Here is a 27,651-nt window from a genome sequence, read left to right on the forward strand (position 1 = left end):
TTCAAGATAGTCCATCAGATCTATGCACGTCTTGTCGAGTTATGTCACAGCTATTCCAGGGTACTTAGCAACAGCTTGTAGTGAAGGATGTCTTTCATCTTGATATATACTATGAATGTCCAACCTATTCATTCAGATAACGTTTACTGTCTCAGTTCCTGGGCATTGCATGTTTAACTGCCTGGTTGGTATTTCATGCAGGTAACAACACACCTGCACTGCATTTTAGGCTGGCAGGGCTGTTGCATTGAGTTTTGTAGGTAATAATACTTGGCAGCAAGGCTGTGACTGCGTCTCTACGACTACTTATTATTGCGAAAGTCTTGAACGATCTCTTTCTAACCAAGTTAGCCTTCCAGACCTCGGTCATCAAGTGTCGAAATGCAAAGACAGAATGGCTCTACATTTGATGAACTCTTTTCAAAATACCCGTCGGTGGTAACTCGCCATTTAAAGGATCTTTTACGCTGTTGTTGCTGTTGTCGCAGAAGAGTTGACAAAGAGAAGTCCGCAAGCAGTCATTTCTGCAACCGCAGCATGTCCACAGATACATATCCACCGCCCAATTCTACTGGAGGGGGGTGGAGAATCATTTTATATATAGTCTGGTGCACTGCATTTTTAGGCCTGTCGAGGGGTGGACGTGGCTGTGAGACAAGGCTGCACGGCTGTGCCAATGAAACATTGACTCTTCGTATTGAGGCCATACTGGTTACAATGATTTTGTTCAGACTAGCCTACATAAAGTACAGTAACTTGATAAACGGGTCCCGAATATCTGTCTCGTCTACCTCGCAACACCAAACTTGTTGAGCAAAGGATCCTTCAACAGTCTATCCAAGCAAGTCCCCTCAACGCCAACAAGAAGCTCCATCCCCCCATCCGGCAGCACAGGAAGCACCACCTGGGCCCCGTTGATACAGCCCACATTCGGCACTCTCACGGCATCAATCTTCCCGCCCAAGAGAGTCCCCCAATCCAACCCATAAAGCTCAAACCCAACCCACGAGGTCAACACACAGTTAAAGCCAGGAACATCCAAAAACGCAGTCGGAACCAGTCTATCCACGTCCTCTAACTTCTCAACAAGAGACACAACATCATCCGTGAACTCGCCATCAGCACGCAGAATCGCCTCGCGGATCTGAACCGCCAGGTCCGCCAGATTCAGCTCGGACAGCATCTTCCGAATCGGCGTCGAGACAGCCACGTACTCGAGGAAACAGCCGAGCGTATTCGGGTGCACTTTCGGGTTCGTGCGCTGTCGTCCGTCAATGGCGATCCCGAATGTCGACACAGGGTCTCCCTCTAGTGTATCCAGCGGCGACTGAACCGCCATGACCGTGCGCCAGATGAGCGCAGATAAAGCATCATTCGTCGAGATCCACGACTGCCCACTCACTGTCGTAGCATTAGCCGGGGCCGCCTCGGCCTTGAGCGCCGCCAGAGACTCCGGCGAGAAGTAATACACCTGCCCCCTGTGACTCTGCGAGAGCATCTTCGGCGGCGCCCCCGGCGGCGTGAACGGGAGATGGGTATACTCCGGGTGGTTCTCCAGCTTCCCTTCATTATGCCCGAGCGGTTTCGAGATCTGGGCTCTGTCCTTCCATAGATCCTCTGATAGTTGCGCGGGTTCTGTGACTTCGAGCCCCTGCGCACGACGACATCCCTCCGCCCATAGCTTTGTCCATGTATAGAATGACGTCCCGTCGCCGGCCATGTGCAGGATACACCATGTCAGCAGGAGTCCGCCTGGGATGAAATTCGCCTGTACGAGGGAAACAGGCAGTCTCTCGCCGGCGGTTGGCCACACGGAGCGACGGCAGAGAGTATCGGCGTCGAACGCGGAGACGGGGAAGTGGTTCGATTTCAGGTCGGCGTAGGTTGATTCAAAGGAAGTGCGCAGGTCCTTGACGACGATCTTTGCGCTGTCCTCGTTTCGGCCGTGGAATTTCAGCACGCCTGCTTGTTTGGCGTCGGGGTCTGGGATGGCTTCGCTGCTGACTACGGGGATGCGCTGGGTGAGGGCGTCGTATCCGGCTTGGATTACGCGGGAGACTTCGGAGAGGTCGTAGTTGTCTGGGAGCTGGAAGGGGAAGACATAGCGCAGGTAGCCCTTGGGTCCGATGCGCTCGAGGGCTGTGAGGTCTTGGATAGGGACGGGGGAGGCCATGTTGAGTCTGCAGTGCGACTCGGCGAGGTGGGAGTTGGAGAGAATTGTGGTGGGTCAGGGGAGGTACTTGTTATATGGCCTACATCTATAGACTAGACTAGAAATTGGTTTCAGCAGTAATTTCATCGGCAGCAGTCCGTCCACTTATACTATACTAGTCATACTCCGTTCTACGCGTTCCTTAGGGCCGCATCCTCTCGAGACACAACCTCTCAGTCAAGACACCGACTCGTCCAAGCGAATGCTCTCTATACCCGATCATGACTCTTTTGAATTATTTAATGCCATCATATTCGCTCAATCGTATTCTGAGCCTGCCAGGTCCATCCTATTCCTGGTCTCCTAGATGCCGTCTCGGGATAACCCCCACTGTCTACTCCACCTGTCAAGCCTGTCACCGTAAGCCAACAAAATAAGGCGTCGTCGTTGGTCCGTTCTCTGACAGTCTAACGGCCGGACTCTGCTAGCGAATCCTTCGCCATAACCATGGTTCCTGCCGGCGTTGTTACCGTCGGCGAACGCGGCACACCCAGCAACCTGGTGCCATGTTTTCCAGGATCAGCACTGGCTTCAATTTTCGTCAGTTAAACGGCCAGGTCCATGCGCCGGTGCTTGTTTTTGGCCCCATGGCCCATATTGCCAAATGTCATGGCAATGGCATGTTTCCCTTCCTGAATCAGGAACAGATTCTCATGCCTCCCCGAGTCCCCATTGCAGCGGGCCTGATCCTTAGTGGTGATGCCCTAAGAGTCAAGCGTCAAGACCGGATCAACTCTCCAAGAAACGGTCCAGCTCCACTGAGTGGCAGGATAACGGCTGTCATCGCTTGATTTAAGTCTGAACCCATGTCCATCCTTCTCATTGACATACGCACGCACCTGCTGCTAATGTGATGACTGACCCTGCCATCCTCGCGGCCTTTGGGCCTCCCCCTGCCAATGTCAATCTGGCGGAAAGCAGCGTGAGGGTCAACAACGGCGCAGTAATTGGGCTTCTCTGTGCGTCTTTTGTGCTTGTCATTTTGCGGTTTATTGCGAGGTTGACGCTCCGCAATCCGCTTCTTGCTGACGACTGGGCGATTATTGCGGCATTGGTAAGTTTTTGATAGTAACGGCTGGTGCAGTAGAGTGCTGACTCGTACAGTGCTGTATAGGCGCGACAACTGGATTGAGCGTTTCAGGTGAGTTTCCACTCCGAATGTTATGAGCTATTGAGTAACAGTCCGGTAGGCAGCTTCGTGGGCGCAGGGAGACACGTGTGGGCCGTCTCATTAGACGATTTGATGAAGCTATACAGAGTCAGCACATAACCCTATTTACAACCAACTCCCACTAACCAGCATTCGTATAGTTCCTCTTCTCGTACACCTTCATCTACGGCGCAGGCTGCACCTGCACCCGAGTCTCCATCCTCTTCTTCTACCGACGCATCTTCTCCCCGCTCGAAAAACCGCTGAAAATCGCCCTCCTCTTCGCCAGCTTCATCACGATCGCATACCCCCTCATCATCTGGATCACAATGGCCAACGCCTGCAAGCCCCTCAGTTTCTTCTGGACCCAGTTCAGCGGCAAGACCAATGGCAAATGCATCAACATCAACCAGTTCTTCCTGGCACTGGGGATCCTCAATATGCTGAACGACTTTATTATCCTCGCGCTGCCGTTTCCCCGGATTATCAAGCTGCAGATGACGCTGCAGAAGAAGGTTGCTATTTGCTGTATCATGGCTGTAGGGATTTTGTACGTCCAATCTACCATCCTCAAACCTACCCAGTATTATCTCGAAACTAACTTGATCTTGATATGAATAGCGTCTGCGTCGCAAGTATCCTCCGCATCCACTTCCTCAGCCTCTTCATGAACACCGCAGACGTAACCTACCTCATGGGCCCCGTTTTCATCTGGTCCACCATCGAGCCCTCCGTCGCAATCGTCTGCGCGTGCCTCCCCCACCTCGCGCCCCTCGCCCGCATCGCCACCCGCTCCATCTCGAGCAGTTTCCGCTCGCGCCGCTCAACAGGGAAGGGGACGGGGACGGGGACGCGGGGGTCTGGTGGAAGGGCGCTTGAGTCAGACCACCACCATCATCATCATAAAGGGGGTAATATCCTCGGGAACAGAGGCCAGCCGTTTCAGTATGGGTTTAACTTTAATCGCCTGGATAGCAGTAAGAGTAAGGATCAGGGCCTCGATGATGATGAGATTGGCTTGACGAATTATGTCACTGCGGGCAATGATACTGCGTCGATTGCGCCGGATGGGCGTGCGGTTAAGGGCGAGATTACGGTCAAGTCGAGCTTTGTGCAGTCTTCGACTAGGGATGGTTTATGATATGATAGATAGACTCCTTGTTGTTGTTGTTATTGTAGGTCCTACTGGTATGGGAATACATTCGAATTAATCCAGTCATCCTTCCTGGTAGTGAGGTCAAGCTGGCAGTGGTTATCAGGTAGTACTCCGTACAGTGTGATCCTAAAGTGAGAATAATTGTTACATATTTGCAGGATTTAGTCACTTCTAAGTACAGTTGTCCAGACTTCACTTCACAGTTTAGGTTCTGGCTTAGGGCTTCTTGCTGGGTCACATTGTCGATATGTCTGATCCGAACCTTCCCTTCCACTGCATTTTAAGGCTCTGTGAAAAAATGCGCACTCCCCTGCCAAGTACCAGCTAACCTGGACTAGAGAACTGCCTACCTTTTGCTCTGTGGCTCCCTCACTGCATTTTTAAACTCTGCGAGAGGATGTCCGCCCCACCGCTATGTGCCAGTCAGCCTATGAAAACCTAGAAATTGAAGTTGAATTTGTAAGTGTGGTACATTCCCTCACTGCATTTTTAGACTCTGAGAGAGGATGGCCAACCCAAGCCAAAACTATCCTGCAGCTTGCACTGCATTTTTAGCTCGCACCGGAGGCTGGAGTCTGCTGCGCTGGAAGATAGTATGTAACAGACCACCTAAGCGGCTCTGGCTACAAGACTAAGATCCTGCCCATTCTATGGGCCTTCCAAATAGTTCTGGCTTCAGAAGATTACACTGCTCTACACTGTATGTCGTCTTCTCTGATATACTCAATATAATATCAGCAGTGCGAGGTACCTACGGTATTAATCATGCAGTACTACATTATACCAGGGCAATAAGTACCACGTACTGCATCCAAGGCTCCCAGATGATCACAGAGATCTGATCTTATTTTATCTACTCAAAATTTTGCGGTGCGAATCAGATTGTGTCGTTTCAATAAACAATCATTGGTTGCACTGCCTTTTTAGTTCCGTCGAGGGGTTGTGGTGGACTCAGGCGGCGCAGTTCAATTCTAGCTTATTGGTGGGACTGTTGAGGTGCTGCATTTTTAGTCCAGTCGGGCGGTGGAATCGGTCAGCGAGGAGAGTACGGTAAGATGTCCATTGGTCATCCTGCTGACATGGTTGTCGACTGCGCCATGCACTGCACTTTTAGCTCCTGCGAGGGACTGGCTGTTGGCATATAATGCAAAGAGAAAGACGGCCTAATACCGCTAGTGGTTTTTATGGTCGAATGGTTTTTCTAGAATGGCATACACTGCATTTTAAAGCTCACGAGAGGTGGAGTCAGCCCGGAAAAGAGGTCGAGTAGATGGTTGCCTAGATCGAAATTCATCATTTTACCAAGTATGCCTTTGTGCTGATGTAAGTCTAGTGCAAGGCAACCGTCCTGGCTTTCCGTGATTATAGATATAAATGCTTAGTTGAGTATAAAAGTGTACATTTGTGCCTAGAACCGAAATACAATCCAGCATACCAAGCATAATCTCGTCTCACGTAACTCGTGTCCACCGCTACGCCCGCCTCTTATCATGGATCTTCTCATGCCTCTTCGTATCCCACTTTCTCGTGAACACTTTCCCACACTCCGAGCAGGGAAACGGTTTCTCGCCATTATGCGCCCTGATATGGTCCTCCAGGATATTCCTCCTCGTAAAAGGCTTGGAACAAATCTGACACGTGTATTTTGTCTGGGTGACTTCTCGCCTGTGTATATTCGCAAAACTGTCGCCGAGATCACGGTCTGCCGGGTGGTATTTCTTTTCGTGCGCCGCGAGGTCGTTGTTTGAGCGGAATCCGTGCGTGAATCGCTCGCAATTCTCGTCCTTGCACCGGAATGGCAGGTCATGTTGGCTGTCGTGGTCTTGCCGTTGGGCTCTTCCCGGGAAACCCCAGTGGAAGTCGGAGCACATCACTCTTGGGCAGCGGAACGGGCGGTCGTCATATAGCGAGAAATCCAATTGGCGGTCTTCGCTCAGCTTTTCGAGCAGATCCCGGTTGCGTGTCAGGGTCTCCTTCAACGTGGGGATGCTCACGCTATTTCTTGCTTTCAGATCGCCCTGTTGTGCGGTATAGATATGGCCCCAGACTCTGGTGAGATGACCGTAGAATGGGTACTGTCGGAAGAACACGCAATCCCGGAGCGCTTGCTCGGGAACGTGGTATGGAAATGCATCTGCGTAGAAGGACACAAAGTTGGCGAGTTCCTGCGTTACTGTGGGCACTTGGCTGGCAGCGTTGTATTCTCTTTGCATTATGCTTTCGCCCAAGAATGCAGCCTTTTGATCGATCAATGCCCTGATGTGCCGATACCAGAATGCAACCGCGTAGTCTTGGAAAGCTAGATCGCCGCGCCGAGCATACTTTTTGAGGTCTCTTTCCGATATGTAGGATTTGAATAAGTCGAGAGTGAGGTATCGAAGGCAGCGGACGGCGAGGTCGCACTCTGCAGTGCGCCAATTGATATAGTCTGTATCCTCTATAAATCTGCATCATTGTTAGCAATTTCTACGTATAAGGCGTTAAAAGAAGCTCACTGTCTAGCGGTGCTGTGGATGAGCTCAAACTTATTCCCTTTCAGCTTTTGCACAAGGGATCCACACAACTCCTCGGGTTCGTCGCGTATTCTCAGGTCCATATCAAGTTCATTTGTGTCCGGGAGCTCCATGTCAATAGACAGCGCAACTTGAATTTCTGTCCAATCCAAAGGCCTCTTGGCGTACACTAACCAGCCGAGCAGTAGCCTGGTGTACTTTAACTGCCCCGGGCTTAGATCCCGCTTTAGGCGTTCCATGATTCGAGAATATCTATTTAATGGTCAGTATGGTATATTAAAGTAGAGGGATGTTGGCATACGCGTCATGTAGTTCGCCTGGCAGTATTGTAGGGCTTATTTCCTTCTTGAAGTCGGCGATAGTGGACTGCTTTTGCAAGTTGTCCATCACAAGTCTTGCGAAGAGAAACATGCCTATAGGCGTATTAGATTCGTTGAATTGGAGGCCTTCTTTAACGTACCATGTGATTTGATACAAATCGTATCCACTGCGTCATTGATAAGCCTCTCTTCAGACTGGAATTTCTCCAGTTCGCGTGTCCTCCTCTGCTGACAATAACTCCGAATGTCGCCCATGGTATTCGCTGGCTCCAGGGCAATGACAGAGGCATTCGGTATCGCACTCCTGATTTCAGGTAGCGGTCTGCTCAAGAAAAGGACTCGGAGTTTCCCTGGACAGGAGTCCTCGGCTTTCTTAATCAGGTTTTTGAAAGTCTCCAGGAGCTCTTTTCTTGCATATTCGCATTCATCAAGCCCATCGATAATCATATTCAGACGCGGGAGCCTTTCACAGAAGGTCTCTATGAGGGTCTGCGCCGTAGATAGGTCGGATATGTTTGAGGTATGTGAGCTCCTCTTCTTTGAAAGACAGTAAGGGACCAGATCCTCATCTTTTGGTATGAGCTGCAGAAGAATACCACGTAGTACAGAAAGACCGGATGATTTTGTTTCAACCTTCTCGTTGCAGTAAAAGTAACATGTTTTCCCGTTCGAATACTCCTTACATGCATCGATTATGACAGATGCGAGGTATGTTTTGCCTACACAGGTAAGTATGAAGGTTAGTCCACACGGTGGTCGTAGTCCTACCTGTTCCTGGATGTCCGTTGACCCAGAGCAGAGAACTATATTCCTCGAGATCTGTGGACAGCCAGCCTTGGACCTTTTCTTGGTCTAGAATCCAGCTTCCACTGCCACGATAGAGATTCCTGTCACGGCATATGTCTTGATGCTGGGTATAGCTCTCTGCGCCCCCGATCCAACCTTGGACTTCATCGATCTCTTTCTTCCGTCTCTCTGTTTCTTTGACTTGACAGTCATGGGTCTCCTTTTCTTTCTCTTTCAGGTAATCACGGATTTCCCGCATATCGTATGGCCCCGGGTGGCTGTACGAAGCCCGAGCCTTATCTTCGATCATTCTGGTGTGGGATTGTATTCTGAGCATAATACTCTTATATGTCGGATTAAAATCTTTCCAGAGGCTTTTGAACACTACCTTGAGGGCTGTGGTCAGAGAATTAGTAGAGCCCAAACCAAAGTTCAAGCGGGATCTCACCTCCCCCTAGGTATACTCTCAACGCGTTGTGATGAAACTCCGTGACATCCACAAAGATCCTAGCAAGAATCCGCTGCAATCCCACATTGTGTCTAAAAGCATCAAGCTGGTCCCCAAAGCTCGGCAGCGCTTCGCCGATTTCTTCATAGGCCGTCAATAAAGCGTCGAGAGTGTCTACCTGGGCTTTGGCTTTCTTGAATGCAGCTGAGCAGGCGTAACTTAATATAACATGGGATACTCTTACCTGTATAAGTTCCTTTACTGGGCCCCAAATAAAACCCATAAGTTCCGCTGTCCCTAGGATGTTTTGTAACACTCCTCCGTAGTGTTCGAATTTCACAATAAAGGGTTCAATGCGTCTCAAATTCCGCAGTGTTTTCGTTCGTTCCTGTTCATTCTGAATGTGTTTCAGCTCCCGCTTTAGAGTACGAAGGTCTGTGGTCCGATAGACGTTCACTTTGCTCGAGTCGAATTCCCGCTCAAAGCCGTTGAAAATTCTATTGAAAATCTCTCTGGGTAGAGAGTCGTCAACAAGACCTAATGATTGAGGATCCAGTCGAGTGCGTGAGAGGTCTGATGTTCGGGAACTCAGTTCAGAGCGAGCTATTCCCTCAGTTAGATAAGCGACCTTTAGAGTAATGTTCAGAAACAGTGGAACTTACAATCGGGCGTCCCTGACTGAGATCGCCTGTCATGAGGCGCATAATACCCCAATACTCCCTTTGCAACCGATGCAGCAACCGCGGCTGCATACTTCTGCCATTTCTTGTTCTTGTGACTGTCCGCGTAGTCGCATACTCCTTTGATAATCAGACAGTTGAACTTGTTCCATATTCCCGCTCCTTCCATTTCGAAGCCTATGACTTTTTCGGACTTTGCGCATTCATCCCGATGCTCGGCGGACTTCATGACAACATTTCCCGTACCAATTGATCCAAAATGAATCATATGGTTTGGTGGAGCTTCATTGACCTGGGCAAGTAGTCGTTCGCGTTGTATGAGTCTTGCGTCGTCACAGGATATTGCGTCGCAGGAAGATTTCAGAGCAGCGTTACAAACCGATTTTAATGTACTGCACTCAGGACACCCCGAATGGTGTCGATGAATGTAATTTGGTTCGAATAGCTTATCCTCAGATACATGAGGACAGCTTGTATCCATGGCTGGTTTGCGCAGTAACTCGCTAAGGTTGTCCATCATCTTCATGCGCAAGCTGTTCAACTCAGCCTGGGTCTTCAAGCACTGCAACAGGCCGATAACCTCCTCACTCGGTTTCATAGGTGAATCGTATATGGTGTCCTGTCGCCGTTGCGTGCCGTGGGGGTACTGGCGAATATTGTCAAGCTGCACCAGCACTTCGCTAACAATAACATCGCCGAGAACAATCTCCGTTTTCTTTTCATCGGGTGTCCAAGGAACCGCGCCGCAAACCCCAACCAGGAGAACGAGATTAATGGAGGGAAAGCTCATCCTAAGTGATTGGGCGGCAGTAGTTGCTGCCTCCATCCCAATCTTGTGAAGAATAACGATAACCACGGGCTGTCCTCCACATCTCCCAAACCTATACTGGGTGGGATCGCCCTCAGCCCGGCCATAGACATAATTAGCGTCATCCCAGTGCTCGTCCAATGAACAAAGAACAGCATTGTTTTCAAGTGGCAGCGCGGAGATGATTGCAACTTGAAAGTCGTGGCGACTTGCCGGGCGATTGTGGCCGTTCATGGCTATACAATGCTGGGTATAACGGCATTGGGGGGGCGAGACATCAAAACTCGGGTTCAGTTGAGTTCGAGACGTGAGGAGTTGAAATTGTGGGCGACGCCCCAAAAAAAGAAAGAAGCACCTGGTGAGGCTGAGCGTGCTTCAATTCAGCCTCGTTCGTAGCCTCCATGCGGATCTATCCGGACAGGGCAATTGCTGCTGATTTGCCCTGTCTGGTTAGAGATTGCAAGAACAGTATGCATGGCTCGTGGTTGTGTGACATCTTCTAGGCAAGCCTCTCGCCGACTCGCTTTGGATTGGTCTTCTGAATGCTGGGTACCTTCAACCTGCAGTCAGCAAGGCAGACTCCGAAACTGTAGATAGGTGCCGGGACATTCTCCGGTGGTGATAGTTTCAGTATGGCGTTTGTTTGCAGTGTTTGCAGATTGCAACACACCGGCGTCCCCAAGAATCTGGCTTACCTAAACGCTTTCCCAACCGGGGATAGCGCCTCCGGAAAGTTCCTTCTGGTTTCCCAACATCTCCGAACTGTTGTGAAAGATAACCATCCCCGTCTCACTCTCCCTATCTTCCTCCTCCTCCTCAATTGGCTTTGACCGCTGTCCATCATGTTGTTCCGAACTGCGTGGGCTCGTCAGGCCGCGCCTCTGCGGCGTCAGGCATTTGCTCCCCTTTCCCGGCGATCGGTCACCACCGACGCCGCCTCGTCGCATGCTGAAAATATCCCAGAGGTCGGTACCAGCTATCCCGAGTCATGAAAATCCTGCGCAGCGAACATCGCTCGAGTTTGTTTCCTTGCTAACGCGCGGTCTACTTGCAGGATGAGAACAAGCCGTTCACCGTCCGTCTTTCTGATGAGAGTTTCGAGACTTACGAGATCGACCCTCCTCCGTACACCATGGAAGTGACCAAGAAGGAGCTCAAGCAGATGTACTACGACATGGTCGCTGTTCGGTATGAACTATTCGCTCTACATTTTTGGCCTCCGGAAAACCGTAAACACTAACATATTCGCCTTTAAGACGTATGGAAATGGCCGCCGATCGCCTGTACAAGGAAAAGAAGATCAGAGGTTTCTGCCACTTGTCGTCCGGTCAAGAAGCTGTCGCTGTCGGTATTGAGCACGCCATCACCCGCGAGGACAAGATTATCACTGCTTACCGATGCCACGGTTTCGCTCTGATGCGCGGTGGTACTGTTCGCTCAATCATCGGAGAGCTGCTCGGCCGCCGTGAGGGTATCGCTTACGGAAAGGGTGGTTCCATGCACATGTTCGCCCCCAACTTCTACGGTGGTAATGGTATCGTCGGTGCCCAGGTCCCCGTCGGTGCCGGTCTTGGTTTCGCCCAGCAGTACAACGAGGAGCCCAACACCAGTATCGTTCTGTACGGTGATGGTGCTTCCAACCAGGGTCAGGTTTTTGAATCCTTCAACATGGCTAAGCTCTGGAACCTTCCCGTCCTTTTCGGTTGCGAGAGTACGTCTCAATATATCTTTTTCAGCTTATCTTTCAACCAACTAACGATTTGCAGACAACAAGTACGGTATGGGTACCTCCGCCGCTCGTTCCTCCGCCTTGACCGAGTACTACAAGCGCGGTCAATACATTCCCGGTATCAAGGTAAACGGTATGGATGTCCTCGCTACCAAGGCTGCCGTTAAGTACGGTAAGGACTACGCCGTCGCTGGCAACGGTCCCCTCGTTTACGAGTATGTCACCTACCGCTACGGTGGTCACTCCATGTCCGACCCCGGTACCACCTACCGTAGCCGTGAAGAAATCCAGCGCATGCGCAGCACCAACGACCCGATTGCGGGTCTCAAGCAGAAGATCCTTGACTGGGGTGTCATGGCTGAGGAAGACCTCAAGGGCCTGGACAAGACCGCTCGTGCCCACGTTGATGAGGAGGTTGCTATTGCGGAGAACATGGCTCTCCCCGAGAGCAACTCCCGCATTCTTTTCGAAGACATCTACGTCCGCGGCAGCGAGCCCCGATGGATGAGGGGCCGCACTGTCGACGAGACTTTCTACTACTAGTTTGTATAGAGAGCATGCTTCATTATCTTCTCTCTACGCCTGCGAAAATCTGGGGGAAGCGAGTACAGGCGCGCTACACTTGACCACCATGATGTTTACTTTGTAATTTAGCCGGATTTTGTTTGCATTGGTTCTCCTATAGCAAATACTACTGGGATTGGCCACCAATATTTTTTGTTATTGTAGTTCCGAGAATACCTTGAAAACGTTGGAGCGTTTTCCGAAAAAAAAAATGAATTAAATATAGCGAAATAGGTATCATAAACGCCAAACATATAACTGCGCCGGACATTAAAAAAATGCGAATCTAGAAACGAATCAAATCAAAGCGTAAAGACATCAAGTCGGTTCCTGTCTCAGCATGTCAAGAATCATCTCCTGCGTTCTTTGCACAGAATCAAGCTTTTCTTCCAACACCGCACGCTCCTTATCCCACTCCGTCCGCAGCTCACCCATCATTTCCGTCTTCATATCTTCTTTCAGTTTGCTGAGGGCTGGCGACGAGAGAAGACTCTGAAGGTGGGTATCCATATTCCCACCACCGTTACTGTCTTGCATGTTGGGCTGATGCTGCGACGATGGGGGTTCTGTGTTTGAGGTTGGCGTGCTGTTTGGGAGGAGGGAAGCTGGGTTAGGGTTGGGGTTTGAGTTTGAATCGAGGTGCTTGTTTAGTTTCCCTAGTGTTTCGAGCATAGCAGCCATCATTGTGTTGTCTGGCGTTGAGGGGGCAGGGTTTGTGGTGCTTGGTGTTGAGGGGTTGTTGTGGTTGGACTGATGGTTGTTGCGTTGGGTGTATGAGGTGAAAGGGGTTGATGCGGATGCGGACGGTGGTGTTTGGGTTTGGGGTTGGGCCTGGGTCTGGGCCTGTGGTTGCGAAGAGAATAGGGTGTCGAAGCCTGGAGGGAGGCGGACGGGTGTTGAGGAGAGAGGTGTTGCTGATGGTGCGGCTGGAGCGTGGTGGTTGGGCTGCTGAGGTGTGTGGTTGTGGTTCACCATGGGGCTGCTACTGGCGCTTGACGGTGCTCGCCAGGCATCAGGGCCGGAGCCGGGTGCGGATGAAGCTGGCAAGTCCCATTGATCTGTGGTGATGGTTGTTGATGTAGGGGTTGTAATAGTCCACTTTCGTTTCCTGGGTCGCCTCGAGTCTCGTTTCTCGATACGGCGGGCCTCTGCCTCTTCCCAGCGCTGCCATGTCGGGATCCAAGTATCGACCACGGCGCGCCATCGCGGGTTCGAGAGGTCGTCTGCCTCAGTGGCACCCTTGTCGCGCTGTTCCTCCAGGAACTTCATGCGCTGTTTCGTGACAAGCTCGACTTTCCGTCGGACAGAGTGCCATGAATACGGGTGTTTCTGGCCCCGCGTGAACTCCATAGTGACTGTCATCCACCATTTGCAGAGGTTACTGCGTTGGCCGAAATCACCAGCATGGCGGTTACAAATTTCGAACAAAAACACCTCTTCCTTTGTCGTGAGCCGTTTCCCATGTTTCCGCGTTGCAAGATTGGAGTGTGCCATCTTTCCATTACCAACACCCTTCCCACCTCCATTCTCTGCCAAAACTTCCATATCGATATCTCCATCTCTCTCGAGACCTCTTCCGGCCTGCCCGGGATCCCCTCCAAACTCCGACTCCCCTAAAGCATCCGCTCCGCTCACATCCCTAGTCCCCAGCGTGCCTCCAGGACTATCGGACCGATCACTCTCCTCACTCTCCACCGACACAACCTGTTGTTGCTGCGCCGCCTGAGTTACCCGCGGCCCAACAACCGCATTCTGTGGCGCGGGCGGCCTGGTGTCAACAACCATTGAAACCGGCGCCTGCGCCTGATGCTGTTGTTGATGTTGTTGCTGCGCCGGATGAGGATGCTGCATCCTCAAATTCGACGAGATCGTCGGCAGCGACGGATTATGGTTATGCGAGCGCGTGGAAACCACGCTGGGCAGCCAGCGCATCTGTGACATCTGGTACGGAGACTGCGACGGCGAGGCGCTATGCGGTCCTGGCGATGAGTCGAGATCAAGTCTTGCTCCTGTCGAGACAGCGCCCGGGACTGTTCCTGAGACGGATGTTACCGCCGCCGGCGCTTGGTGGTGCGGTGTGTGGTGTGGCCCGTGGGCGTGAGGGTGAGGGTGAGGTTGTGTGTGGTGGCCATGGCTGTGTGGGTGGGTGCCCCAGTGAGTGAACATTTCCCTCTATCTTATAATGTGGTGGTGTCTTCCGACGTCGATGTCGTTGGGGGCTCGGTGTTCTCGGTCTGTCTGTATCTGGAGGTCAGATCGGGTCGTTGTGTCGGCGGACGGGATGTGTTGGGGGTCGTAGACTATTGGTATAGATATACCCTGGACTGTGAGGCGTAACGAGCGAATCAATATAGGCGAAAGCCCCTATAAAAATAGAATCCGCTGGAGCAGCTGGCATGCGGTGCGGTGGTGTTGATTTCGAGATAAATTGGGATGGGGTGAGGAGTTAAAATTTCCCCTGAGGTTTTGCAATTACGTTTTCAGCCCCACTTATTCACCCATTCACCAGAGGGGAAGTGTAATATTACCGTAACCAATTTCCACTTGACCTCGGATTTTTCATTGTCTTTTCAATTACCTACTGTCATCGCACCGCATGTAGAAAGGCAATCGCACATAAATGTAGTCGAGGCTCATTATTTATATTCAAGACAAAGTGCTTCCTCTAATTGTGATATAATTTACATAATGCATCCGTACATCAGCAGTGAACAATACGACCACTTTTGTCGGACCCAACTGACAAATACAAGATGCGCGCCCGATCCCAGTAATACAGAAAGTGAAGAAAGTGGTGAAAGGAAGTGGTGATTACAAGAAGTCTAGCGCCGCCTCAGGTACCAGGAGAAGGCACCGGTCGATACCCTTTCGGAGAACGGCGTCGGGACCTCTGAAAGTCCGGGTCGAGCAACTGGGTGTCTGAGGTATACGGCGGCACAGATATTCTGGTTGACTTCTAGGTACCGGGGGATGAAAGCGAAAGCGCCCATGAAGTCTCGTGGCCGCCAGGGTGTAGCGTAGGGCTTGGTGTTGTCGATGGGGTTGTTGCGCATCTGGACGAGGGCGCGCTTGAGCACATCGAATTCCTCCTCCGTCAGCTCTGATGTGTCCACCTCTCCTTCTGGGTTCTGTGTTGCTTGGCGGAAGGCCTCGGTGAGTGCCTCTGTTGGCTTCTCGCTGTCAGCGGATTCAGTAGCCTCTTCGGCATCCTTAGTCTCAGACTCGGTTGGAGACGCGGATTCGGATTTGGAATTCTTGGTTCCCTTGGTACCCTTATCCTGGATTTTTGTAGCCTTGAGAAGCTTCATAAGCTCCGAGAACTGGGTCTCGAGGTTATCGGTCAGAACTGATTGGGAGCTACCGGCTCGCGACATCACTCGGCGAACGGCCTTCTGGAAGCCACGCAGTTCCTGCTTGCGTTTGGCGGCGAGGTCGTCCTTGTCTTTCGACATGATGGTCTTGGCCTGGGTGAGGAGCTTCTTCAGCGTCTCGCGCGTATCGAGCTTCTCGGCTTCGGCGTCCTTGGCTTCGACTTCCGTGTCGTTTTCCTTGGGCTCCTTCGGCTCCTCACCTTCGCCCTCGCCCTCTGCCTCCTCTGTCTTAGCCGCCTTCTTCCGCTCAACACGAGCCTCCCGGCGTTCGAACTTGTCTTTTGGTGCACCAGTAGCAAACATAACACGTTCAGTGTCGACCTGGAACATATCGCCGGGGTTAAGGAGGTAACCAGGGTATCTCATCTACAACACGTCAGAACATCCATTCAGGACCAGTAAGCCCGGAAAAAAGTGGGCGAAAAATGTGGACAATATAGATAATACCTTCTTGCCATTAACCGTCACAGCGCCATGCAGAACAAATTGCCTCGCCTGTCTCGCACTGCTAGCAAACAGAGCACGGAAGATAGCAACATCCAGCCGACGCTCCAGCGGAGCAAAAGTCATGTTCGTATACGGCGTCGGGGGTCCCACATCAGACTTGACAGTCGGTTTCAAGGGGTCCAGGCCTGATCCTCGACCAGCAGCCGCGCCCGATCCATCATCCCGCGCCAGTTTCCAGGGATTCATAGGCACGACGCTGCGGAGGCGGCGGGAGAACATGCGCGTCCATTGACTCTCGCGGACCTGTTCACCGTGATACGCGCGGGCCATAGACTTGGCCGTCCATTTTTGCTGGAAGAAGGTTCTCATTTGCGTCGGGGGGTCGCGGAGGCGGTTGAGGTTATACAGGTTGTACTTGCTCCATGATTGCCGGATTTTCTGACTGGTCAGCTATTTTCCTGGAACGTAATATGGAAGTATCGAGGCAATCGTACCGGCTTGCTCAGCTTCGTGGTAGCCCTGTTTCTCATGCTGGCGAGTGCAGGCAGTTGTCTTGTCTTGCCTGTCCTCTCTATCCATCATTTTCCGGCCGCCAAAACTTCGCAGAGCCACGTGACCACCACACCACATGACATTCATACCTGATATTGCAGGTTTCAACATTATTCATTTGGTCACATATCATTGGCTACCGTGGTCTCGCTTCCACTAGCGCGATTTTGCCTCGCCGCCCGGGCTATAAATTCTTCTCCTTCCCCCGTCCATTTGACTTTTTTCTTCTTTCTTTTCTTCATACTTACCTTGTTTGGGTGGCTGCGATCAAGAAGGCGGTCCACCACAGATTGGTCCCTGCATTGCACAGCGCGGCGGAACGGTCTGTTCAACGGCCTTCGGGTCATTGACAGGCGTATTCTTTGGCACTTTCCACTTTGTGGTCTTTCTCTTTTCATCATTTCTTCGCCTTGCGCGGGGGTATGGAGAAGAGGGTTGCACCTTGTAGGCTTTTGGTTACATAGATAATATGTCGGCACCTCATAATTTACCTCGTAGTAATGTGTTCCAGTCAGTCGCTTTACTTGATACTCGTGTTGCTATTGCCATTGCTTCCAGTCGTAAAATCGTTTGATGTGGTATATTTTCTACTGTTATCTACTCGTCTCACGTCCTTCCTACTAAATTGGGTATATGCGTGAAAAACATCCATAACGCCAGACATGCTCCCTAGTCCTTCATCTCCGTATCTTTCCCTTCCGTATCTTTCTTCTCTGCGCTCTTTGCCTCTGTGTCCTCCCATTTTGCATGTGGAAACGCTTCAAGCAAAGCCTCTGCCTCCTCTGGGTTCACCGCGTCGTCAAGAATCCCATGCGCCATTTCTACAGTCACGTCTTCAATTCCCGCCTCGAGAACTAAGCCTTCGCTAAAGGCGAGTCGCGTCATCACCACCAGGAATTTCTGTTTCCCGCCAGAGATCCGCTGGAGTTTCGACTGTAGGTCAACTTCCCCTGGGTGCCGGTGTATAACATTATATATTAAGCGCATGAGTTCGTTTATCATCTCCGAGTGCATATCTCTTTCGGGCGGGTATGAATAGAGCGAGTTCAGCTCATCATGCATTGCCCTGATCAGTTTTGCCAATGTTGTGGGATGTGATGCGATGACAAGGCTACCGTGGGTATCTGCCGGTACAATGGGATTGAAAACCACGGTCATCAAAAAAGATATCGCCTCCAACCGCATGTCGCAGATCTCAACCCGGGTATAAGGAGGCTGACCTTCATCCGGCTGCAGCGTTTCGCATAGAAGGCTAGCTACCCGATCAACAATGTATTGTTCATTCGCACTCTGGTCCTGGTCGGATTCCTGGATAGATCCGAACGAATTAGCACGGACGCTGGTCATGAGCAAACTCAGCGTTAACTTGACGTCCCTGACAGGTTGCGAGCAGCTCAACATCATCAAGACGAAGGAGTAGTGGATACGGCGCCAGAAGTCCTCCAGTGCCCGGTCATCGTCCAAACTCCGGCAAGCTATTTTATACAGCATTCGAACGTGCTCGGTTGAATCCACCAACGGTTCAAGCTCAGATGGAGGAGTTGGCCGAACCTGCCCAAAGCTCTGACGCGCGTAAGGAGAGTGTTTAAAACGAGGAACCCCGTTGACTTCAACGGTCTCCTGTAGCAGAAGTACCAAAGGGTCAATTAAACCCAAGATGGAAGAGGCGTCAAGGGCAAGTATGAAATATGTGACTTCCAAGAACATCGGTATGGGCTGAAAGAACTTTTCTTGTAGGGCTCGAGACCACATTGATAATATCGCCTGCATGTGCTCCACCGCATAGTTGCCCAGGTCATGTTTCGTTGTTTCCTCAAAGAGGATGCTAGACAGTGTCCGCTCCGGTTCTGAGGGAAATGCTAACTCGGCCATGGCTTCAATGTCGGATTTTTGGGGTAGTGTTCGATGGTTCATAATCTGCTTCATGATATGTGTATTCGGAGGTTCGCGCTTTAGCGAAGGCCTTTGAGGTATGGGCTGGTCCATTACGACATCTGGCATTGCCTCATCCGCCACATCATCAGCGACATCCATTCCAACCGCCTCTCCATGGGGAGTCAGCTGGAGAGGGGTCGGACTATCTCTGCTTGTTCTTCTTCTTTTCTTTCCGGCCATGGTTGGCGTCGTGCGTTTGGATTTTCCAGATTTGCTAGGAGACGCTGCGAGAATTTCCTCGTCGTTGAACCCGTCTCGAAAAGGTAGGGCCTTTGATTTCTTTGGTGTCACCGGCGCGGCTTTCTCCTCTGTACGTGCCTTTGCTCTCATTTGATTCACCCTGGACGCTTCTTCGGCAAGATCCTGTTTCAAAAACGCATTTTCCGTAGCCAGCATTTTGCCCTCCTCGCGTGCGGCCTCCACCTCCTCTTTATGCTTAGCCAGCTCCTCAGCCATAGCCTTTCGCAAATTAGATAGCTGCCGTTCATAATCACCGACCAGTTTCGCTTGGTTTGACCGGATGATAGCAATTTCACCCGTTTTCGATTCGGCCATGGATTTGGCGTTGGCAAGCTCGCTCTCCATTCGAGAATACCGCTCATTTTCTTCTTGAAACTGTTTCAACATAGCGGTCAGCTTTTGGGTCTGTACAACATCCGGAATTCATTCAATTACCTTGGCTTCGAGAAGTTGGTGATCCTTGTGCAAATCAGACAAAACCGACAATCCACCTCCAGTCTGCACGGGGCCTTTCTCGTCCTCGTCTAATACAATTGTATCAGGGGCATAATGAGACGGCCGGTCGGGAAATATACCAGTTTTGTCCAATACGACTGCAGGGCTAAGGCCATCATCGAATACCTCCGCGTCGAGTTCCCCTACATCCAGCGCTCCATAATCATTTGTCAACCCCGTGTGCAGCTGCGCAGGTGGCTGGAGGGTGGCACTGGCGGCATTTGTTGGCTCATTCTGGGGATAACCATCGGTAACGTCTCGCGGGGCCCAGTTCAATCGTGTCTCTGGCAAAAGCTCCGCGCGTTCCTGTGTCTGTTGTCCCAGCTGTGTAGCGAGAAAGGCATCGTGCTCGAGCTGCTGTAACGCATCCGGGGGTATATCATCGAAGCCATGGTCGGAAAAGAAGTCATCGTCGATATCTTCCATGCCCAAAGAGCGAGGCCGCCATGAATAGAGCGGAGTTAATTGGTGTAGAACGTGGTGGGGAAGAGAAAAGCTGGAAGGCCTGCGAGAGCGAAGAGGGAAAACACCTGACGTAGCTAGCAGTCACCCGCAATCCGGCCTCAACCATTTTCGCTCCTCCTCACTTTCCCCTCGACCCCCATCCCTCGAGTCCTCGCCGTCAATGCTGAATAGATGACGAATTTGCATTTGTTTGCAACTAGTTGACCTTTTACGAGGCTTGCCCTCATCGCTGCCCTTTTTTTTCCCCGGCGATCCGACGCTTCTCACATGAAATTTTGCTAGGCGACGATCACCGGTTCCCCCAACCTGTTCACGGCCACGACCTCGCTTCCACCCTTTTCTCTCCTCTCGCACAACTCATCCCTCCACGCCTAGTCGGCGCTATTCCGATCCACCCACTGTCCCTTGACGAACTAGTTCCCCCTCATCGATCTCTCCCCCCGCGCATCAGATCGAAGACGTCCCCTTCCAGGTCCCCTATTCCACCATGTCGAAGTCTCGCCGGAGCGTTCGGTTTCAACATCGGCCATCCGATGGTCGGCGGCCGAGTGTGTCAGATGTCAGTGATGCTGCCTCTGATCCAGGAAGCCCCTCGCGGAATGGACCTGTTGCCCAGCCCGCAACAATACCAGAGGAGGTACGTGGACAACCGGATCCCCTGTCTGTTGGGCCTCTGTGCTGACGTCGTTCTAGAAACCCGACGCCGAATACCAAAAGAAAAGACAGACCTTCATTACGCGCACAATATGGACCTTTGTTATGATTGCTGGTTTTTTTATTGCCATGTTTTCCGGCCACATATACATCATCGGTATTGTGACTGCTATCCAGATTGTCTCGTTCAAGGAAGTCATCGCGATTGCCAACGTGCCGAGCAAAGAGAAGAACATCCGTTTCACCAAATCATTGAACTGGTATTTCCTGGGAACTAGCATGTACTTTCTTTATGGTGAAAGCGTCATCTATTACTTTAAGCACATTCTCCTGGTCGACCGAGTGTTGCTACCCCTGGCCACTCATCACCGTTTTATCAGCTTTACACTCTGGATCATGGGTATGTCTTTCTCCTAGTTTCTTTGCCGCTGTCTGTCTAATATCGGTTGTAGGCTTTGTTTTCTTCGTTGCTTCTCTGCAAAAGGGCCACTACCGATTTCAGTTCACCCAATTCGCATGGACTCATATGGCATTGTACTTGATTGTCGTTCAGGCGCATTTCGTTATGAATAACATCCTGGAAGGCATGATCTGGTTCTTCCTCCCCGCATCTCTGGTCATCACGAATGATATCTTCGCATACGTCTGCGGTATCACTTTTGGTCGGACACAGTTGATTCAGCTCTCACCGAAGAAGACCGTTGAGGGATTCGTGGGTGCTTGGTTCTGTACCATCATTTTTGGCTACTTTATGACCAACATCTTGATGCGCTACAAGTATTTCATCTGTCCGGTTAACGATCTTGGTTCGAATGTCCTAACCGGGCTGGAGTGTGAGCCCAACCCAGTCTTCGTCCCTCAACCCTTTGAAATTCCAGACTGGACCGGATTTGGTAGGACATTCTACCTTGCCCCGATGCAACTCCATATCCTCCTTTTTGCCACTTTTGCCTCCTTGGTTGCTCCTTTCGGTGGTTTCTTCGCTTCGGGTCTCAAGCGGTCTTTCAAGATCAAGGACTTTGGCGAGTCTATTCCAGGCCACGGCGGGATCACGGATCGGATGGACTGCCAATTTATTATGGGATTCTTCGCGTACATGTATTTCCACAGCTTCATTGCTGTCTACAAGGCGAGCGTGGGAGATATCATTGAAACCGCCATCACCGGACTGACGATTGACGAACAAATGGAGGTCGTCCGTGGACTCAGCAAATACCTATACAACCAAGGGACACTCTCCGAGTCGGTACGTACTCTAATTTGTCAGTTTTACCCTCACTAACTGTTGTTAGGTTTTGGACCATCTAAGCACGGAGCTTCTGCGTCGTTGAGAAAACCCGTTTGGGTGCCGCCCTCATCCCTTTAACCCGACAGGGAACGAATACATTCTCGTGCGAGACACCTGTTTGCTTACGACTAATAACTTATAATTGGCGTTAAAACCCTTCTGGTTCGCCTCCCCTTGAACGCAAAGGGGAGATTGATGCGTACGACCGTTGGGACTTTTTGGATGAGTTCTTGTACATGTGTGGGCAGTGTCTCCTATACTTTGATCCGTGTCTTTTTGCTCTTGCATTGGGTCGGCTTGGTCTAATCTGGCCGGTGGATTTGATGGACATTGATAGGTTTCACATCAACTTCCTGGTTCTAGGAAGTGAAAAATGGACACCTAGTGAATAGTCAATACACCATTCAGTATTAGAATTCTTTCTCACCCCTTTCCCTTCTCTTCTCGCGCTCAGCCCTATCGCGAGCCTCCTTCCAAACCCACCCCCCCGGCACATGAACAACATGCCACAAATACACACAAAACTATCTTCACGAGGATCGCCGAGCATCTTCTCGATCAAGCGTACAGCCTGGCCATATATCCTAAGAAAGCAGCTTTCCCTGTCGTCGTGCGTCCGCGCGCTCTAACTATATCTCCAGCATGCAGCATCATGCTAAACAGGAATTGGTCTATTTCATGGCCAGTGAGCTCGTGGAGTTGAAATCCGTCATTACTTTCCATTACTGAACCGTCCGTTAGGGTCTTGCTTTCAGATGCAGATGCAGATGCGAATGCACATTCAGATTCAGATTCAGATTCGCCCACTCTCCTCCTTTTTGTCGGGTTCGGTGGTGTTCAGGGTACTGGTACTCGGGATAGAGATGTGCGTCTATTTTACGAAGTGCGGGTTCGTTTTCGCCCGTTGTCATTACTAGTGATTGCATTGGGCGGACGTGTAGTTCGCGGCCTGACGTTCTTCTTGCGGATTGGTGTCGGTGTAGCGAGAAGTGAGCAGTCGGAGTCTGAAACGTCGAGATCAAGTTCGAGGTTCAGAATAGGATTCGGATTCGGGTCGAGTCCTGTCACTGAAATTTTTCATTTTGTCATTTTGGCAGAGTTGGTTAATTGGATTGAATTGACCATCCAGTAGGTACACCGTATCTGTCGCAAGGTTCCAGCGGTTGTGGTTAGGATTTGAAGCGCAACGCGTTTTATGTACAGAAATCTATTATAGTTAATATAATGAATTAGATAACGAAGACACGAATAAACTCTATTCCCTTGAGGCCAGTCTCGATCCTGCAAAGGAACAAACTCCCGGCAAATCATCGGCCCCCTTTTTGCAGAACCAAACCGCGGCAATCCATGGATTCGGGCCAGCTCAACAATCAATTCTTTGTCCTCCGATCCAAGTCCACGGCCCCGGCGGCTCGTACCTTATGGTTCTTTTTAAAATTCTTATTGTTGGTAGCAGTGGGCTTAGTTGTCGGTGGGGAATTCCCAAAGTCCACCTGCATTTACCTGAATTGGCCATTTGATTACAGGTTTAAATATATGCCGTAGATAACTAATTGTCCGTATATTTTATATATATATTTAGAACCGATATAGAGTTTGTAGGGGAGACGCGCGATCGGGTAAATAACGGGTATATTGCGTTTAAAGCCTTTGTTTTGTTGGACTGTCTGTTGTTGGTGGCGGGAGTAGATATATATTTTTTATACAACTTAGGCTTACGAACACCACGTTCTACCATAACAACGTGATACTAGGAACAACGTACTTATTTACTTCGGAATCTAAATCGATAGAAATAGAATCATCGCCAAGCACAACTTTAACGACGTCGTAAATTCCTCAGATATCGTACCAAGACTCCAACAATATCCGTACTCTGGTACTCCGTACATCGGCAGATTGGAGACTTGGAGTAGATCCTCCGTTGGCTTACAAGCCAAAAGCAAAACTGCGCGACCAAGGAATCAGGATCGAATCCTTAGTGCCAGCAGCGACGAGTGAAGAGTCGAGACCGAGCAGGACGGAGTCTAGCCATAATCCAGCTGCTATGCACAAGGATGATGGGGGGCTAGGAAGTGAGTGAGAGCTACTAGTACTGACTTGGTCTTAGCGGAGACATGGATGTGCCCGGCGCCGTCTGGTCGTGTCGGTGGTTCCGGCGGAAATCATGTGAAAATTAGCCTGAACTACTGTATTTAGTAGTAGACCCTCGTGCTGGTGCTGTTCTGTTGGGGCTACGAAGCCTACGATGTATCGTATACTGTATACACTATGACATCGAGATGGATGGATGAATCTGATCTGATGGGTCGAGGGCGCAAGAAGTGCAAAGTGCGCGTCGATCTGTACACAAAGAGACTATCGTGCAGCGTGCTTGAGTTGGGTAGTTTGGTGATTGGTATGCGCAAGAACACTGGATGCTACGCTCTGTTCAAGGGTTCGCGAATCAAGGGCTGCAAAGGGTGTTTCGGTCGAGGTCGTCAAGCTGTTCATGGGTTGAGTTGCTGTCACGGGCAGAATTAGGATTGTGAGGAATCGATTTTAAAATATGTTCTAGGGCTGGGAAGGTTGGTGAATGGTGAATTGTGCGGACGGGCATGTCCGAATCTTGAATCCCAATCGGTTGACCTGTCAGAAGTTTAGGTCCTTCAGAATTCGTTGAACGAATTGAAGACGGACGGGTTGTCTTTTCCTCCTTCCGCCCATCGCCCGAGACATGGGCCAAAGAGCCTAATCTCGTCTTGAGATTGATCAGGAATTTGATCGGTTGCCGTCGCGGAGATGCTGTCTCTGATTGGGACATGGCCCCAGGAGCGCGCAGACATTTTCCGAGTCGACGACCGGGCGTCGGCGGCCTCGCTAAGCTGGGATTTCTCTGCGAGCGCAAGTGGCGCCATGGCAACCCGGGATCGATCAGTCCTGTCATGTCGCGTTGACTGTTGATCAGTCAATCTGGTTGCTGGTAGCGAGCTCCTAGCGACTGACAGGTAGTGGAGTCCAACCGGGCCGAGATGGACATAGTTGCATAAACTATTGCTGGAATCGGCGGGGATAGTCCACTCCCCTGGAGTCCTGGAAGGCTGGAAAGAGGTCGAGTCATCTCGCCGGACTCAGAAAAGACAGAATAGAATGTCTAGCCCGGTCGAAGGGCTGGTTTCAGTGTTTCATCGCCGTTTCACCTGGGAAGAATCGGGAAATTAGTGAATAATCGGGAGGTTAGTGGCACTGCTGGCCAATAGAGGTCATACCGTCGTAGCATGGCAGCTTGCATGGCAGGCAGATTTTAACTGGGCCCTGCATGGCGCGTTGCACCCGCTGGCTCTGGGGCGAGATCCTCATCCACGATGAAGATGTGAAGGCAGCCCCCCCAAGCTTTGCCTGGTGAGGGGTTAGCGTAACGGTCGGGACCAGCAACGACCAGCAACCGACACTGCAGAAGACATGGCAAGCTATCCTCTGCACAATAGAGAGATCAAAGTGATGGCAATCACAAAACAAAGACTGGCATTCTCATGAAGTGTATTGGCAGTATCTGACGTTTGACCGATGTCACCTTCGGTCGCATTGTGTGCAATTGGGGCGGCCCGCTGCAGCAATAAGCCAGGGTGATGATCAGCAAACATTATTCATAGACACGGCAAACTGCAGTCTGAAACAACTGTATCCTGGTGGTCGTCATTGGACCATTCCTTGGTGTCCTGCCATGTCTGGGGTATCGCTCGGGTCAACTGTTCAGGATTGAAGGGTGAATCAATCAGTCTGCTCATTGTTGCGAGCTCCGATGGACTGATCACCCGGTAATAGCTCAGTAGAATCACGAGGGAGTACTTAGGACACTGACAACTGGCAACTGACACTGACAAGAGCTGAGGTTGGCAGGTCGTCTTACTCTTAAAGTCTAAGCTGCGAACTCTGCTACTCTGCTTGGCCGATTCCCAGGTCCAAGCTCGGGTTGGAGTCTGCAAGCGCACTGACGATTATCACCGGAAAGGATCCGGGAATAATAGCATTAGCCCCTTTGTTACAGCTCCCATCGGACCGGCGGATTTTCACCCTTGATGACTCGATGAGCGTCTATTTCTCCGCAATTTTAGCCTCCTCCATCGCAAACTTAAAGCTCCAACGTCAGCATCAGAGGGCCGCCAACCGCACCGTTTAGGAAACAGGGCAATATCTAAATCAGGAAGCACCGCAAGCAATGGCATTATTGTTTTGTCCGGGGGGGGAGTCGATCCTGATTTCAAAGGTCTGGTACAATTACGAGGATTCGCGTGCTTGACTCCTTACCAGGCGGCGGTGCGACAGCGAGGGGACACCGCAGGAAACGGGCGCTGGTAGCTCCATGCACGCTGCAGTGGCTCTGAAGCAGTGGAAGGAGGACAGCCTTGTGATACTCCAACGTAACTCCTGGAGGAACGCAAATATCCAATCATTTCAGTGGCGTTGGCCCAATTCCGGACAATCGCTGTATCTAGAGATTTGGACTCATGTAGGATGAAGGCGACATGCGGCTAGTTGTACTCATCATGGCTTCAACTCGCAACAGTCAACTGTCGAGACTCGAAAGTCAATCTGATCAGTGATGCGCGAGGAAAGCGGCCGCGAAGACGATATCTCGCTAGATATGCGAGGGGCACGCATTCCACTTGCCGTATGGGGGGAAGCGATTCTGCCGCATTCCGATCATACAGCGGGAGGGACCGACGTCATGTACCTGGCATGAGGGCATCAAACTATCCAAGGACCCAAATGTACGTCCGACGTTGCAAATCGGACCCGAGGGGCGTGGTCCGTCTTTATCTCTGGAACAGGATGAATGGTTCGTTGGAGGCGTTGAGTGAACCGTGGTAGGAGCACTGAAACAAAGACGACAAAAGAGAGACAGAGACTTAGTCAGGAGCGCTAAAATTTCGGCGACCCAAACAACGCGACTCAGCGACGAGTCATGTTGGCCTTCATTTGCGAATATTTGCGATTTGCCTTCCAGAAATCTCCGTGTGGTGGGGTGTCCCAGTCTGAGGGAACTTCCAGCTGCGCCAACTTAATCTGTCTGGGAAACTCTCGCGGTTGGACGTTGGCTGGCATCATTTGTCACTTCATGACTTCAGTGACTCCTTTCTTTGTCTTCCGTGGAGAGCTGCACTGACAGGAAACGCTGCGATCGGCACCTGAGAATTCGGCAGCCTCGGAGATCATTATAATGTGCTTGTTAACCGTGGACGGAAAATGGATAAATGAAAAAGGGCTGAGGGAGCTTGGAAGGGAGGACACCGGAGAGCCGTACTTGTCCCCTATCCCGTACCTAGAGTCAGTCCTATACTGGTGTACTATGTATGCTATGCTACTATGCTACTATGCTACTATGACATGCAGACCCGCCTGGACGGGCTATTCTCCGATTGATAGCCTAATAATACGCAGAAACGGGCGTCCATGACTGATCAGAACCGAGAACAAGCCTGCAGAGTTAATACAATAATAGAGAATCAGGGGTGTGTGTCCCTGAAGGCCCACCATCCGGAGCCCATCCATGGATGCGCTTCATTCAATTCATTCGCGAATTACTCTCCCATTCCCACACACCTCAGCTGCCTCCGTGTCGCTCTCTCCAACTGTCCACCTTCTCTTTCTTTCTCTATCCATCATTCTTTCTCTCCTGTCTCCTTGTTGTGCGCTAGTGCTCTAGCTCTGTCTCTCGTTGCCCATCTCCTCCACCTGGCTCTGTCACAGTCGCACCCCCTGCCCACTGACCTTCTTCCACGCGCCTCGATTCCTTCAGTTTCAAACCACCAGCTCTTAATTCTCTTCGTATTATTGTCCTGTCTCCACCGGACGGCT

The 27,651-nt window shown here is 51.0% G+C and overlaps 9 protein-coding genes across 9 annotated transcripts; 3 read left to right on the forward strand and 6 right to left on the reverse strand.

Moving 5' to 3' along the window:
* Positions 1-787: 787 nt before the first annotated feature.
* Positions 788-2,173, reverse strand: APUU_41272A (uncharacterized protein; the record flags this gene model as incomplete). The annotated part of the gene is made up of 1 exon (XM_041704436.1): positions 788-2,173. The coding sequence occupies one exon, from the start codon at positions 2,171-2,173 to the stop codon at positions 788-790; it is 1,386 nt and encodes a 461-aa protein (XP_041557022.1).
* Positions 2,174-3,065: 892 nt separating this feature from the next.
* On the forward strand, positions 3,066-4,503 carry APUU_41273S (uncharacterized protein; the record flags this gene model as incomplete). Its single annotated transcript, XM_041704437.1, has 5 exons — positions 3,066-3,266; positions 3,317-3,353; positions 3,403-3,470; positions 3,524-3,912; positions 3,984-4,503. 5 exons carry the CDS (start codon positions 3,066-3,068, stop codon positions 4,501-4,503), a joined length of 1,215 nt encoding a protein of 404 aa, XP_041557023.1.
* A 1,487-nt stretch (positions 4,504-5,990) lies between these two features.
* Positions 5,991-10,307, reverse strand: APUU_41274A (uncharacterized protein; the record flags this gene model as incomplete). Its single annotated transcript, XM_041704438.1, has 8 exons — positions 5,991-6,963; positions 7,014-7,283; positions 7,333-7,444; positions 7,492-8,070; positions 8,120-8,533; positions 8,586-8,778; positions 8,830-9,188; positions 9,248-10,307. The coding sequence occupies 8 exons, from the start codon at positions 10,305-10,307 to the stop codon at positions 5,991-5,993; spliced, it is 3,960 nt and encodes a 1,319-aa protein (XP_041557024.1).
* Positions 10,308-10,915: 608 nt separating this feature from the next.
* PDA1 (pyruvate dehydrogenase (acetyl-transferring) subunit E1 alpha) lies at positions 10,916-12,345 on the forward strand (the record flags this gene model as incomplete). The annotated part of the gene is made up of 4 exons (XM_041704439.1): positions 10,916-11,038; positions 11,128-11,261; positions 11,330-11,784; positions 11,840-12,345. The coding sequence occupies 4 exons, from the start codon at positions 10,916-10,918 to the stop codon at positions 12,343-12,345; spliced, it is 1,218 nt and encodes a 405-aa protein (XP_041557025.1).
* A 339-nt stretch (positions 12,346-12,684) lies between these two features.
* On the reverse strand, positions 12,685-14,532 carry APUU_41276A (uncharacterized protein; the record flags this gene model as incomplete). The annotated part of the gene is made up of 1 exon (XM_041704441.1): positions 12,685-14,532. One exon carries the CDS (start codon positions 14,530-14,532, stop codon positions 12,685-12,687), a length of 1,848 nt encoding a protein of 615 aa, XP_041557026.1.
* A 656-nt stretch (positions 14,533-15,188) lies between these two features.
* NAM9 (mitochondrial 37S ribosomal protein uS4m) lies at positions 15,189-16,714 on the reverse strand (the record flags this gene model as incomplete). The annotated part of the gene is made up of 3 exons (XM_041704442.1): positions 15,189-16,103; positions 16,185-16,622; positions 16,679-16,714. The coding sequence occupies 3 exons, from the start codon at positions 16,712-16,714 to the stop codon at positions 15,189-15,191; spliced, it is 1,389 nt and encodes a 462-aa protein (XP_041557027.1).
* Positions 16,715-17,405: 691 nt separating this feature from the next.
* Positions 17,406-19,832, reverse strand: APUU_41278A (putative DNA repair protein Rad26; the record flags this gene model as incomplete). Its single annotated transcript, XM_041704443.1, has 2 exons — positions 17,406-19,286; positions 19,347-19,832. The coding sequence occupies 2 exons, from the start codon at positions 19,830-19,832 to the stop codon at positions 17,406-17,408; spliced, it is 2,367 nt and encodes a 788-aa protein (XP_041557028.1).
* Positions 19,833-20,358: 526 nt separating this feature from the next.
* cds1 (phosphatidate cytidylyltransferase) lies at positions 20,359-21,856 on the forward strand (the record flags this gene model as incomplete). The annotated part of the gene is made up of 4 exons (XM_041704444.1): positions 20,359-20,508; positions 20,565-20,925; positions 20,978-21,771; positions 21,818-21,856. 4 exons carry the CDS (start codon positions 20,359-20,361, stop codon positions 21,854-21,856), a joined length of 1,344 nt encoding a protein of 447 aa, XP_041557029.1.
* A 2,403-nt stretch (positions 21,857-24,259) lies between these two features.
* Positions 24,260-24,739, reverse strand: APUU_41280A (uncharacterized protein; the record flags this gene model as incomplete). The annotated part of the gene is made up of 1 exon (XM_041704445.1): positions 24,260-24,739. The coding sequence occupies one exon, from the start codon at positions 24,737-24,739 to the stop codon at positions 24,260-24,262; it is 480 nt and encodes a 159-aa protein (XP_041557030.1).
* Positions 24,740-27,651: the final 2,912 nt, after the last annotated feature.

Source organism: Aspergillus puulaauensis, chromosome 4 (genome assembly GCF_016861865.1).
Source record: "Aspergillus puulaauensis MK2 DNA, chromosome 4, nearly complete sequence".
Taxonomy (NCBI): Eukaryota; Fungi; Ascomycota; class Eurotiomycetes; order Eurotiales; family Aspergillaceae; genus Aspergillus; species Aspergillus puulaauensis.